Raw genomic sequence first — 15,001 nt, 5'->3', positions numbered from 1 at the left:
CAGATCATGTTTGTGATACAGGGTTTGTCTAATTAATTAATGTACAATTATAGTACAACAGAGTGTTACACACTTAAAAAAACACTGGAGACAAGGTTAAATTGCTCATACACTAGAATGCTGAGAAATGTCTTAAACATCTCATGGACACAAAGAATTTCAAACCGTGAGTTACTAGTATACAAAAATATACCACCGATTGCTGAAACAATACGGCAAAGGAGACTGCGTTTTGCAGGCCACTGTTGGAGGAAAAAGGATAAGGTAGTACACAAACTCTTACTGTGGAAACCGAGTCATGGAAACAGAAGTCGCGGAAGACCACACTTGACTGACATTAATCACCTAGAAGCTGACAGTGGAATGACTCTAAGTCAACTGCCTGCTGCGATGGAGGATAGAGAGAAATGGAAGCAGACAGTTGTAATGTTTCTAGTCTAGTGGTAGTTTGGTATCTTAGCGTCTATATATATCTTACTATAGAGAGAGATGCAAACAGTTCGATTACTTCCGCCGAGCCGGGTTTATTGATCCATATGTTAACACGACACACTAACACAGCGACTGTCTCTTCCAAGCTCAGTTATGCTAACAATAGTCCTTCATCTGATTGTTTGCTCTCACCAACCAATCAGCGCCTACCTAAACGCGCAAATATATGCATAACTCTCTATAACAAGTCTTTCCACATGGTCATTTACATATTACCCTAATTACAATATTCATACCCGTTACACAGAAGACTCCAAGTGACCTCGCCGCAGTGAGTGAGTATAGAATCAGTATAGTACAAAATGTGCCATCCCACGAAAACTTTCTGACTCGGTCTCTCGTGTTTTCTAAAAGCAATTTACCCCTAGCAGCTCGCCGTTTATCACCCAGTGTGTAACTCTGCAGCCAGCCGTGTACAAAAGGGCGGCAGCAGGGTGAGTTACAGCCCTGTCACCGTACCAGCTTATGTGAGTGTTTATTTATCCAGCTGACATTGTCCACACGACCTGCGATTGACCCCGACCTAAGAGTCAGGGTTCGATTCCCATAATGGCCACTGGAACTCAGCATTGCCACAAGAAGACAATCCTCCTATCCCAAAACTGATGAAACATAGTTGAATGAACCTGCTGATAGCCGAGACTCAATGTCACTAATCCACTTGAGACATACACGTGAAGGAATGCAATTTATTTCTCAACAAGTATAAAGAACAATGTATGGCAACAACTGTAAACACAAATACTATATGGTAACTGTCTATCCTTTATTTAGAACTATGATATATTATCGATGACAATTTATGAACAAATCATTATGATGCATGGGTGATCTGGAGTCGCTTTTGGAACGAATTACGAAGAAATTGTCCTGTGTAAGCACATAGGACTTGCGCATGGTAGCAGTGCACGGAAAATATTATTCTGTGTACATGATAGGGTAGCAAAGTATCGTCACATCTCTCTCTCTCTCTCTCTCTCTCTCTCTCTCTCTCTCTCTCTCTCTCTCTCTCTCTTTGCTATGAGGCCACAGCAAGTAATTTTTATGCATGACATCAGCACGCGCATTGATTTTCGTCTGATTTCGGGAAAAAAATTTGTTGCCCTCTGACAGTGGTCAACATGTAGGAATCTTGTTTTTCTTTTGGACTGCCTTGTTGTTTTCGCCCTATCACATTAGATTTGGAGTCTGTGGAGGATGCCATCCATAAAATTTACTTGCTGTGGCCTAAGTAGTAGGATCTGTGTCGTCACAAAATAAAGCCTTGTACACATGGTCACCAAACATGGCGGTGGGCGTGAAGGGGGCGTACTTGCTAAGATAAATACAACATGCCACCATCTCTAAGTTGCGTAGGAGCGGCATGGGTTCACCGGCTATTTGGAACAGTGCAGCTATTCATTCACCCTCAAATGTACAATATATACTTACATATAAATCACATAGAATAAGTAGAATAAGTAATATTTGCATAGGTTTTCCCTCCCTATCACAGTCGACGTGATTCATCCCAAAACACCTTAATAATACTACTTAGCCCTTCTCAGAAGATAGGCGGACAAGGAACTTTAGAACTTGGCTGGGTCGGTGAGCGGTGAAGTCCATTGCCAACTTCGCGTGGCTCAAGTTAGCAATTAGACACTTCTCTACATTGAAGGATATACAGGCTACGTGGGAAAATGCACGCACTCCACAATAATGCTAGCCTACTAAGTGCTTTAGGCAAAACAGCATGCATGTTTGTAGCTCTATGTGGGCAGGGTTCCAACTTCAAAGTTCATCGGCTACACTCCACAGAAATAAAACATATGGTGGGGGCAATGACCTCCTTATATCTTGTGCCAAGGGCACAATCAGTCTCAATTTCTTTCATTGTTTGATCGCTACTAAATTGTCTTCGAAAAGTGTCGCAATGTCGCTTTCCCAGTAGCCGCTGTCCTATACATGTATACTATTAATCAATGTTTTGGGGTACGCAAATATAGACCCGCATGTACATGCACATGCCACTATCAGATTTTACCGTGATTTTAATAATATTAAAGTGGCTGCTACTCACGTCACAGTTATTACGACATTTTGACTGTACGTGTTTGAAGAAACCGCTGTTACTCAAACCAGTTTCTTGTTATGTCTACCAACAACGCTTTGGAGAATTTCAAAAGAGTACTTCCTCGAAGGGGCCAAGGAATGCTGGCCCCAAATATTTCGGCGTGCTCTCAAAATAACAACACATCAACATTACTGACCTTAGAATGGCTTGCTTCTTTTATCATTGGACAGTGAGTTGAGTTGTTGTGTTGCACTCGGGTACCAGGTACGATCTACGTCGAGTGGCAATAACAGGAAAATACAGAACTAAATAGCCTTGCCCACAAAGCAAACACGTCTCTCTATAGGAAGGCATACGTCAGTGTAAGCCCGAGGGGGATGGGGTGGGGGTGTTTGGTAATAATGCAAACATGTCTATAGGAAAGAACACGTCAGTGTAAGCCCGAGGGGGATGGGGTGGGGGTGTTTGGTAATAATGAGGAGTGGTGCACATAAAGTGTAACTGTTATATAATTCAAAAGCATCAGGAATTCGGAATGGAGATTTCTGCATGCAATGTAATAAAACAGTGCTATCAATGTTTTAATAGATAGTACAAGGCCAACGTGAGGGTCAATCCATTTAAAGTTGGGGGAGGACTTCCTTATTTTTACCAAATGCACTATTTGTCATCAGATATCGATTCTCAAGGTGCTCTGAATCGTTCTTAGCTACAAATGTATGTCTAACAACCACCCAAACTTATAAAAGAATAGCATCTGCGCTAAAACCTTGATTTATCACGTAGAGGTATCAAAGGTTAGAACAAAATGCGAAGTCCATTGACTCTTGGCAGTACTAAGGTAAACAGTTACGTTACCAAGGTTCATGGGGGCGTATGTTCTGAGTATTGAGGTTAATGGCTTTATAACTCATTATTTTTAAATGGCCCCATTTCATTTCTAAGTATCACTATTACATGTATACAATTTTTCTTGAACAAAAAAAGAAACAGTAAGATAACAAGCCTCAGTCACAGAATGTATTGTATTAGTATCGAAAAGCAAGAAAAGTTGTGTTCTTTCAAATCATTTATTGATTTCATCTAGTTTAGACCACCAGAAGCATTTTTTCGTCAATATCACAGTAATATATTCTTACATTGTTTTTTGTTACGTAGTTACATGTACGTAGGTACTGGTAAGAGAGACCATTACATCTGCTTGGAGTTGTGTGCATCTTGGCTTGCACTTTTCATCAAGATCGCTAGAAGCGCACTTGAGTTACTAGTAAAATGAGTATATTAGACGATCGTTCGTTCTAAAATGGTGTATTGCAAAAGATATCCAGTCTCCAGAAAGTCTGCCTCATATTTTGATTATGATACGTAAATGACAAGTGATAGAAATCCGACAGAATGTCGGAAAAATGTCTAAAGAACAACAGAGTAACCTTTGACCCTACTAAACCCGGAAGTAAAGGAAAGTGTTACCATGGTATGTACAAATGTAGAGCCTCTTCAGCCTTAGCCGTTCTGTAACGATTATATAGCGAAGACGTTGTAGCTGTGTCGTTAGTCTTAAGTTGCATTCATGAACGCCTTAAGAAGACATCTTTGTTCAGTACAGAGAGTTAGCTCTCGAGTCCACCACACCACACTTTTGCGAGCTGCCCTTCCCAACAGAACGTGCTGCATAGGTCATGCAACGGTGCAAGGTACAGTGTCAATCTTCAAACTTTAGCGAAAACTTTCAACTGTACGTGAAAACTATTTGGAACACTGTGAAAACTGCTTTTTCCTCCTACCGCAAAATCAAGTCATTGCCAAAATAGGAAATAGATTTACTTACTTAATTCAAAAATAGATTTACAGTAAAAATTAAAGGTTTACAGTAAACAATTAAATGTATCACTTTTGCAAGATAGTACATTGCACATACTCTTTGTTATAACGTTAAATAACACATTGCAATTTACAGACAAAAAGTATTTCCAGCCCTGTTGACCCTCACCCAGATGGGTTTGCGGAAAAGGCTAGGTAGCCTGCAGGCTAGCCTGGCAGGCTTTTGGGTTTACAGAAAAGGTGGGCAGGGCTAGGGATACTTTGCAGGCTATCCTTTCTGTGTCCCAAAGGGTGTGCATGGGGGTTTGGTCTCTAATAACCCCACCCAGATTGAAGTGGGAACAGGCTTTGAATTAGACAAGATATGTGTTATCCTTGTATCAAGGAGGTTATTTCCTTGCTTGTATTAATTTGTAGCCAAACTCACTCAGATCTTTCTTGTCCTTTCAGGCAAGCCGATGGTGTATGTGCACCAGACCGGATACAGCAAGCCTGGACTGGTGCCCAGTCTGACTCCATTTGGTATAAAGCTCATGACCTACCTGCGCATGGTCAACATCCCCTATCAGTACAGCGAAACCCTCAAACTTGGGCCAAAGGTAACGCTGTCTAACTTTTGTCTCCTTTTAGACTTTCCAGAAAATTGTCTTCGCTTATTTGCATATCTATCAATAGTTCGTACTTATACCAGTGTTAATTCATGACAACTCTCCATTGTCACTGACGATTTAGGTACTAGTAGTCACTGTGGATGCTACCTGAAACGTCTGACCATTTCCGAAATATCCAGTTGCTTGAGTAACTGTTTGTTGGTGTATCTTATTCCCTGGATGTCTAACCTTCACCGACGTAACGTTATAGTAGACTCAAAATCATGGGATTTTTGTTCTTGTTGCTACGTACCAGTTTAAGTTGTTTCATTGTCAGTAGTATCTTTTCAGTAAGTGAATTTTAGTTCTTGTCGTGACTAGTAGAATGAGGAGTGAAGAATTCAAGAAAAGTTTCTATTTTTGCTGGTTTGCCATCTCCAGTTTGCCAACATTGTTTTTCAGGGGAAGATACCCTGGATCACCTATAAGGGACAAGCCATGGGGGACTCAAGCCTTATCATGGAGTTCCTAAATGAAGAATTTGGAGTTGACCTGGATGCATCCCTATCAGAAAAGGAACGTGCCATCAGCCGAGCATTCGTTAAAATGCTAGAGGAAAACACTTACTGGTATGGAAACTTTTCATCTAGTTTTCTAGACTTGTTTCTATTCACCGTGAGAAACAAAATTTATTGAGTAATCTTTTAAAAACTGTACCAAGTTTTGGATATAGGGATTTTCTTAAAAATACACAACCAGTACTGTCTCTTACCTTGCTTATGTTTCAGTGTCTATCAGTCACACCTTCCTCAGAGCTTCTGACTGGAGTTCTGCTTTAATTCTTGGCGCTAAAAGCACAGTGCTGGAATAAAGTGCAATGCAGTGGAAGACAAAAATTATTTCATCTCTAATTGTTAATCTTATGACGATATCAGAAAACAATTATTTACCACTGTCAAAATGCTCCCTTACTTTCCCACTATATCCCCTACCACAAGAAAACAATTACTACTAAAATCAAACAACCCATCTGTATCTGTATTGGTATAGCCGGTATAAGCGCCTTTCAGCGTAACACACCAGCTTTGCAGGCACGCGGTGACAGCGAGTTCCACTCTGCGATAGTGATTCCATGATTCCATTGCCTCAATAGAAGAAGTCAAACCCAGCAAACCTAGCACCATGTATGTTGTAGTATGTAGTATAATGTTAGACGTACATATAGTCTCTCATACCATTGTATTTTCTTTTTTCATGCATGTTGTTTGTACCTGCAATTAGCCCCCTGGCATGTGTATTTGCAATAAACTTTCTTCATCATCTGTTCTCCAGGGGTATTGGCTATGACCGCTGGCTGGAAAACTACTTCCACCTGGGGCAGCTGTTTGACGTTCCCTCGGCTGTCCAGCTGTTTATTTTCCCCACAGCTTCGCGGAAGGTCCGACAGATGCTGCATGCTCAGGGTCTGGGCAGGCACTCCACTCAGGAGATCCACGACATCATTCAGAAAGACGTCTGGGCTGCTTCTGAGTTTTTAGGTAGGGACAAAACTTGCCAGATACTTCCTAAAATTCTTCTGAGATGGCCCCATAACAGGCTTAATCTTTTGGAAGATAATTTTTATTTGGTATAACGGCCCTTTGGCTTACCAGCTTTGCAGGCATGCGGTGCAGTGGCAGCTAGCTACATTACACTGAACCGCTATGGGTAGAACTCTCAGGCACTTGAAATTTGGCGCTCCCAGTCCCAAGGACAGACAACACTTAAGCTCCTGTTCTAAAACAACAGGATGCTCTTGACTAATTTGCATCATCCTTGTCTTGACTTGTCTAACTTTTGGACGTCCCAAAAAATTGTCTTATTTGCATATCAATAATAGTTTGTGCTTATAAACCTGCATTTCTCCTGCAGTCTGTGTCACTGACAAAACGTAGTGTCAGACAGGATGCTACCTGAAATGTCTGTCAGTGACCTTTCCAAAATCATATCCAGTTGCTTGAGTAACTGTTTTTTGGCACATGCACCTGTTGTTCAACATATTTGCCATGATGAATGTATAATGTGTATGTGACCAGTAGTGTTTTATTCCTTGCATTTCTTGTTTGTCAGGTACCAAGCGATATTTCATGGGAGAGGAGCCAACTGCTGCAGACCCAACTGTTTTTGGACTGTTTGCAGAATTCCTTTGGACCACACCCAAACACTCCCACCTCTACAAGCTAACCAATGAACAATATCCTAACATCAAGGACTACTGTTTCCGTATGAAGGAACAGTATTGGCCAGACTGGGACGAAATTGTTGGTACAAAAAGATGACGTGATGCATATAGTTTTACGAAATTGCCTTTGCTTGGAATCAGTGTTGAGTGTTTAAACTTAGCAGAATGTTGCTATTTGAAAGACTAGTGTATTACATCATTGATTTCAATTGAGTTACTCTATGCAAGACCAAGATATGACATTTTGTCCAGTCTTTCACTGGCGTAGGTTATTAAATGTATAGAACAGTATAGTATACTTAGATTGTAATTCATTGAGCATTCATGCCTTTATTGCAACTGTCATTCATACAAAATTTAACGTACAATTATCATTCAACACTTGCATCTTGTAAAGAGTGAAATCTTGTGCCAATGTTTTTATTTCTAAAATAGGACATGAAAGCGTTGATTGAAGTCTTCATCATTTATTTTTCCAACATGTGATCCCCAGACAACATAGTTTGGTAACCTGTGGTTAACACAAAGTATGAACTGTGTTCTGAGTTGTATCTGTAGCTGACAATCAACAACATATACATTGGTATGTATTAACAACATCTCTATTGTTCCATCCTTTCTGTAACATTGACTGCTAACAATAAGACATCAGTGACATAAACAATATCTAGAAAAATTGTGAAAAATATTATCATTCAAATATGTACAAGAATTCATTCAGCTGGATTATAATTTTCTAAACAATTTTATCTAAAGCTTGTATCTAAAGTACATGTGCAGCTTGAACAAAGGTTGAACTTAAGTCAGAGTCACCAGAGAAATTGCAGGAACTGTGATTTGGGAAACGCCACAGAATAGCTGGAGAAGTACTTAGTCAAAAGGTCATGGATGGATGTAGTATGGTTTTGTGTGTGTGTGCAAAAACACTGTATAACTAGAAAGGCCGACATTTGCTTTGGAGCAAATACTGCATGGCTTCACCACATTTTACGACATGCCATACCAAATTTCCAGAAATTTCAGGTCATTTAGCCCCCAAATGAAGAAATTGAATCCATTTAAAGAAATGGCAGGAGAAGGAGAAGAAACATGAGGAAAAACAATATGACTTCACCACATAGTGGTGAAGCCGTAACAACAGATGCCAGAAATGCTTAATCCTTTCCGAATGGAGCGACATTTGCATAGTGATGTTCCACATGGCCCTCTGCAGTGATAGTGCAGAAGTTGTCTTGTGCACACAGTGTCAATTTGGAGCTTAAGGTGTCTTCTGCAATTACCATGAACAAATTCTAACAAGTCTGGTTGAAGCAGAACACAGGCAAACTGTTTAGAAACTAAGAATGTCTCTGAACGCATGCTGCTTGTTTGCCTTTCAATGTAGCTGAACACATTCAACCACCTAATTGTATATCATCCAAACATTGTACATCACAATGCTCCTCTACTTAGCAACAGTCTGTCTAGCCCAATAAACAACAACAACTTTAGGCTACACCAATTTCATTTGTTGGTTCTCAGATTTCTTCAGAAAAAATATGAAGCGACAGGGCAAAAATAAAAACAGGTCTAGGCATCCTATCATAGCCCCAAATGCAATGATAGGAGCCATGAAGTCAGCAGAAAAGGCTGGGTTAGTATTTGAACTATGAATTTTGAACTTTTAATCAAACCACTGCATTGATGGAAAAACTGTAACAAGTAGGAAGAAAAGGACTTTCCTCAACTGTTGGGGACAAAATACCGGTATGAGCATATTTGAGTTGATTCAGAATCAGAATCTTTTTTTTTTTACAAATCTAAAAGAAATGAAGAGGCAAATCTGAGAACCAACAAATTAAATTGGTGTGGAATTATTATCAATTGCACAACTTTGATGAGTCTATGACAATGAATAGTGAACCTTTACAAATATACAATATTTTGTGTGCGGAAAATTCTTTCTCATAATGCTACTTACAATTACAAAATTTAAACATTAGGATGGAATGACTTGATTGAAAGAAGGTACCAACATCAACTGCAGATTCTGAAACGGAATAAGAATTCTTTTGAACATTTCTAGAGGAGCTCCCGCCCTTCGAACTGTAGGTTCCCGTCGGTTGCGTACTGGTCCAGGCAGCCGTGGTGTCCGGGTTGCGGGCAGGGCGAGAATCCGCTCGTGTCGTACTTGGCCCAACCGCTCTCGTAACCTAGCGTCATCCAGTGCTGTGCATGTTTGTAAATCTCGTGGCCATACCTGTATGTGCGAAAAACAGTGACAGTTGAAAGTCAATATTTCCGGTGTCAAAGCCCTCCCGCATTACCATTAGCATGGTCGCATATGGCGGCCCCCATCTCCGTTTCATAGCCCTTGGGCCACACAACTGTGCAATCACTACAACAGGAGGCTAGTCCGTTGGTAGTGGTGTGTGTTTAACTCCTGCCAATACTCTTTCTCAAAATACTGAGTACTAAGCAAAGAAAGCAATATGTACCAGTTTTTAAGTTTTTGGTATGACTCAGCCGGGGATCGAACTCACGACCTACCAAATTCAATGCGAGCACTCTACCCACTTGGCCGTTGCACCAGCTTATTTCCAATGTAGATTAAGTTAAATGGAGCTTGAGGGCTTATGTCTCAACTAAGATCTACAAACATGTATCATAAGCCAGATGCAATGTTTCAAACTATTCCATAAACAAATTGTTCCCAAAAAGGCAGATTAATAAGTAAGTTTAACTCATTTCATGATAGGGCAGTAAACTCAGTTTCCTGACTTTTCACATAACAAGTAAAGTGCAATACAGCACAAACACAGCAGAAATTGTGTTCTGGGAATGTTCACTGACCTCCAGGATGCGTTTTAGGTTTTTGTGATTGTATTGGAGCTGTAAAGGGGATTGTATGACTATGACCCAACAGCAGTCGCCAAAAATCACTAACAGAGTTGCCAAAAAGTGTTGATGTGTACAGTACATGTATGTTAAAGTTAGAGCTTAGGCCTCACCAATTTAATTTCTTGGTTAACGGATTTTTCTAGAAAAATATTGGGCGGGCGGGCGAAAAAAAAATAAAAATAAAAACAGGCCTAGGCATCCTATTATGGCCCAAAATGGTACGATAGGAGCCATGAAGTCAACACACCAGGCTGGTTCAAAATTTAAACAATGAACTTTGAACTTTCAATGAAACCACTGCATTGAAAGATGGAATAACTGTGGCAACTAGGATGAAAAGGTCTGTTTTCAACTGTTCAGGGCAAAATATGAGCATTTTGCAGTTGATTCTGGATTTTTATTTTTATTTGCAAATCAGAAAAAAATGAAGCGGCGAATCCGTTAACCAAGACATTAAATTGGTGTGGCCTTATCATCAAAAGAAAGCCACTTTTTTTAGATGCCTTTCAGATCCCACTACTGTTTCAGCAGCTATAAGATAATATTAAAAAGATATTTCAGAATCTGCAGTTGTTGAAATTGAAATTGTTTTCTCACTCGAAGAAGAGAATAAGGCAGTTGGGTGATATTGATGAAGGATGGCCATGATAGTAAAAACAAAGACAACTGGCAATATTCCAACCCCTGCTTTAGACTCATATATTGTGTAAAAGTCATTACATTGATTTGAAACCCCATTGCCAAAAGCAATCTACAGGTCGAGAGTTCAAGTTAGGGTCTAGATTCCCACCATAGGTGTTACGTTTAATCCCTGACGGGTTAAATTGGAGGTCAGAATAATTCGTACAGAATTTGCACCTTGATCCTGGTAAGGTTGACTTTAGACAGCACCTTTGCCCTCGAGCTCAGTGAGGTTATTGTGTGGTATTAGAAACATTGAAAGATAGATTTAAGTCCAACCACAGTGTATTAAACTCTAGCCACTGAAGAGAAGGAGAATACAAATTCTAGATGAAGTTAGTCCAAGTTTTGAAACAGTTAACTGACTATGGTCAACTTCAGTCATGTGCATGGCCTGTTGATATTACCAGTCATTTCAAATTTTGATACAAGTACATCTATTACTAAGCACCAAGGACAGACATGTATATCTGTGTGTGGATAGTGTTCAGCACCAAGGACAGACATGTATATCTGTGTGTGGATAGTGTTCAGCACCAAGGACAGACATGTATATCTGTATGTGGATAGTGTTCAGCACCAAGGACAGACATGTATATCTGTGTGTGGATAGTGTTCAGCACCAAGGACAGACATGTATATCTGTGTGTGGATAGTGTTCAGCACCAAGGACAGGCATGTATATCTGTGTGTGGATAGTGTTCAGCACCAAGGACAGGCATGTATATCTGTGTGTGGATAGTGTTCAGCACCAAGGACAGGCATGTGTATCTGTGTGGATAGTGTTCAGCACCAAGGACAGGCATGAAAATCTGTGTGGATAGTGTTCAGCACCAAGGACAGGCATGAAAATCTGTGTGTGGATAGTGTTCAGCACCAAGGACAGGCATGTCAATCTGTGTGTGGATAGTGTTCAGCACCAAGGACAAAGTTGTTAATGTAAAATCTTACAAAAATTTAATTTTCTAGCTTTTAAGTTAAATGTGTGTTCAGGCATGTCAAACTTTTTTTTTTTACTTTAACAGAGGTGAACAGTGTGTATTTTGCCCAAAATGTACTGTACATGTGCTGCTAACTGGCAGTCGCTAGCAATAGCCAAAATGACAGTGAAATGTTACAACCCGCACCACCCTCTATAGAATCATCTCTTTAGTTTACTGTTGCAATTCTATCCCTTTTCACCAGCACGTGAAATAAAACATACAGTGTCACTCAGTCCTGTAACACGAGTCAGTGAGATGAATGCTTTCATTGCGGGCCATAATTACTCCTCCAAATTCCCGTAGACAGCTTACACCCAGTAATACATGACATACGATCAGTCCTGGATTCTCGGACCCAATTCAAGGTGCTGTTGTCAAAACTTAGAGCCCTGTAGATTTATGGGTGTTACAAGGGCCAGGCTGTGAGGTACCATGATTGGAAACACCCATTAAATTTCCCAACACACCTGCTTCTGATGGACCCCTTGTTTGGCCCGGGATATTACAAACATAAATATTACTTAGGCTGCACCAATAAACATTGCAGGGTGGCACCTTAGGTGACAGGACACTGCCCACACATAGTCACAGCTCATCAGACATTTAGGCCACATCAATTTAGTTTCTTGGACTTATGAAAGATACTGATATGCTTTAACTGGAATAAGAGGATACTAAGGCCACACCAATCTAATTTGTTGTTTCTCGGATTTTTTTCCAAAAAAATATGAAGCGACAGGGCAAAATAAGGCCACACCAATTTAATTTGTTGGTTCTCGGATTCGCCTCTTCGTTTTTTTCTGATTTGCAAAAAAAAAATTTGATTCTGGTCCTGAATCAACTGAAAAATGCTCATGTGTTGCCCCCCAACAGTTGAGGAAAGTCCTTTTCTTCCTAGTTGTTATAGTTTTCCCATCTATCATTGCAGTGGTTTGATTAAAAGTTCACAATTCAATGTTTAGATTTTAACCCAGCCTTTTGTATTGACTTCATGGCTCATTTTGTAGATTTAAGCCTATGATAGGATGCCTAGACCTGTTTTTATTTTTATTTTTTTCGCCCTGTCGCTTCATATTTTTTCTGAAAAAATCCGAGAACCAACAAATTAAATTGGTGTGGCCTACAAGAAAAAAACAGGCCAAGGCACCCCATGATGGCCGGAAATGTTACAATATAAGCCATGAAGTGAACATACCAGGCTGGTTTAGAATTAAAACAATAGATTTTTAACTTTTAATGAAACAAAATTGCATTGTTACATTGAAAAACTTTAAGAACTAGGAAGAAAAGGACTTTCTTCAACCGTTGGGGCCAAAATATGTCTTTCATTGAGCATTTTACAGTTAATTTAGAACAACAAAAAATTTTTTTTTGCTAATCAGAAAAAAATGGACAGGGAGATCCGAGAAGCAACAAATTAAATTGGTGTGGCCTAAGTAAAAAATAAAGCCTGAGGATCAGGATGAAGAACTTGATGAACTCAGTTTTATGATATCTGCTTGCTACATGTATATTTTTACATTAAAATGTCTCGGAGTCAATGAAACAACTTGAAGCTAGTATGGCCTCACATACATGTATTTAGGTCAGTGAGGTTTGAATCAAATAACCAAAAGGTATTTCTTCAAGCCCTATTGATAGGGATTATTGTACAGGCTTATGTTCATTCAGCATTCACTACATTGCACTTTTGCATGCCCAATTCTAGCTTTCATGCTATTCATTGCCATTAAATCTTCAACTTTTGTGGCAAGCAATGAGTATACATTGTACTAGATGCAGTTATATTTATGTTATTGCAGCTATGGTTTCCTCATAGCCTACAATGTGCAATGATTTGTCGTTGGATAGAACACGGCACGAAAAACGGTATTTACGGATGCTTAAACTATACTTAAAGTCAACGTATATTCCGTCTTTACGCATCTATACACGTTTTATACGAGTACGTAAAGATCGACGTTACGTGGTCTTTCCGTAGGTGCGGATGGATCCTTATTTTCCGGTTTTCACGTAGCCTTTAAGCACTTAAAGATGTCTTAAATAATGATAAAGATAGTCTTAAATTGTATGTAAAGTTCACGTATTTTTATTATTTAAGCATTTTTAAGGATGATATACGTATGTGTAAAGATGACGGATAGGTGCGGATGGATCCTTATTTTCCGGTTTTCACGTAGCCTTTAAGCACTTAAAGATGTCTTAAATGATGATTAAAATATTTTCAAATTGTAAGTAAAGTTAACGTATTTTCATTCTTTAAGCATTTTTAAGGGTAATATACGTATGTGTAAAGTTGACGGAAAGGTGCGGATGGATCCTTATTTTCCGGTTTTCACGTAGCCTTTAAGCACTTAAAGATGTCTTAAATGATGATGAAAATATTTCTAAATTGTAAGTAAAGTTGACGTATTTTCATTCTTTAAGCATTTATTACGGCTCATATAAGTGTGTGTAAAGATGACGGATAGGTGCGGATGGATCCGTATTTTCCGGTTTTCACGTAGCCTTTCAGATGCTTAAAGTTGTCATAAATACTTTTTAAAATGCTCTTATAACGTATTTAAAGTTCACGTTTATTTATAATTGAAGCACTTTTACGGCCAATATACGTGTGTGTAAAGGTAATCATTTGTTGCGTATATGGTGCTTATTTTTTGGATTTTCAGTTGACTTTCAGCAGCTTAAACTGCGTCTTTATTACCCATAAAGTGTGCGTAACGTTGGCGTATTCTGTTGCATTTACTTGCCGTTTATTCTGCGTATGTCAGAGGTATTTGTGGCATTTTGGTGTCCAGTCCTGTCGTGGTTTGGGTGGGCTATCTTCGGGCCTGCCGTCCTGTTGAAGTTAGGCTCCCTGGATAGAGTTTAGCGGCACGATATCGATGCGAAAGGGAGCCTGGCTTACTCCGGCGGCGAAGAGGTCCTGGATCCCCAAAGAAAGCCGCTCCATACCCGGTAGACTGGAAACCAGGCTAGTGACCAAGTCGTATAGTCTTTGTTCTCGCTGATGCAGCCGGCTGAGCTCGAGCGATAAGTCACTGTGTCCGTGCAAAGTTCCTTCAAGATTCTGCGCTGTATCCAAGTCTAGAATTCCGAATCCAACGTCGTTAGGCAAATGTAGAGTTTACTTTGAAAGAGCACTCTTGTCCATTTGGCCACCGCAGGCTTGGAGAAGTAATCCGCTCAGTTTCGCGAATACAGATACCGATATGACTCCCGGTCTTGGTCGCCGATACAAATATACGGTCGTGATGTTTTCTCCATTCCCGTGCGTGCC

General features: G+C 39.8%; 2 protein-coding genes across 2 annotated transcripts in view; one reads left to right on the top strand and one right to left on the bottom strand.

Moving 5' to 3' along the window:
• The first annotated feature begins 4,820 nt into the window (after positions 1-4,820).
• On the top strand, positions 4,821-7,435 carry LOC109487825 (failed axon connections homolog). Its single transcript, XM_019791910.1, has 4 exons — positions 4,821-4,965; positions 5,419-5,585; positions 6,289-6,494; positions 7,066-7,435. The coding sequence occupies exons 1-4, from the start codon at positions 4,825-4,827 to the stop codon at positions 7,272-7,274; spliced, it is 723 nt and encodes a 240-aa protein (XP_019647469.1). The 5' UTR covers positions 4,821-4,824; the 3' UTR covers positions 7,275-7,435.
• A 1,565-nt stretch (positions 7,436-9,000) lies between these two features.
• LOC109487808 overlaps positions 9,001-15,001 on the bottom strand; it is a 36,090-nt gene continuing 30,089 nt past the window's right edge. The window contains exon 4 of the mRNA XM_019791883.1: positions 9,001-9,416. Coding sequence (XP_019647442.1) covers positions 9,239-9,416 — 178 coding nt within the window. The 3' untranslated portion in view covers positions 9,001-9,238. The remainder of the gene's footprint in view (positions 9,417-15,001) is intronic.

Source organism: Branchiostoma belcheri, unplaced genomic scaffold (assembly GCF_001625305.1).
Source record: "Branchiostoma belcheri isolate BF01 breed outbred unplaced genomic scaffold, Haploidv18h27 scaffold9, whole genome shotgun sequence".
Classification (NCBI taxonomy): Eukaryota; Metazoa; Chordata; class Leptocardii; order Amphioxiformes; family Branchiostomatidae; genus Branchiostoma; species Branchiostoma belcheri.
This window is presented reverse-complemented; position numbering and strand designations above follow the sequence as displayed.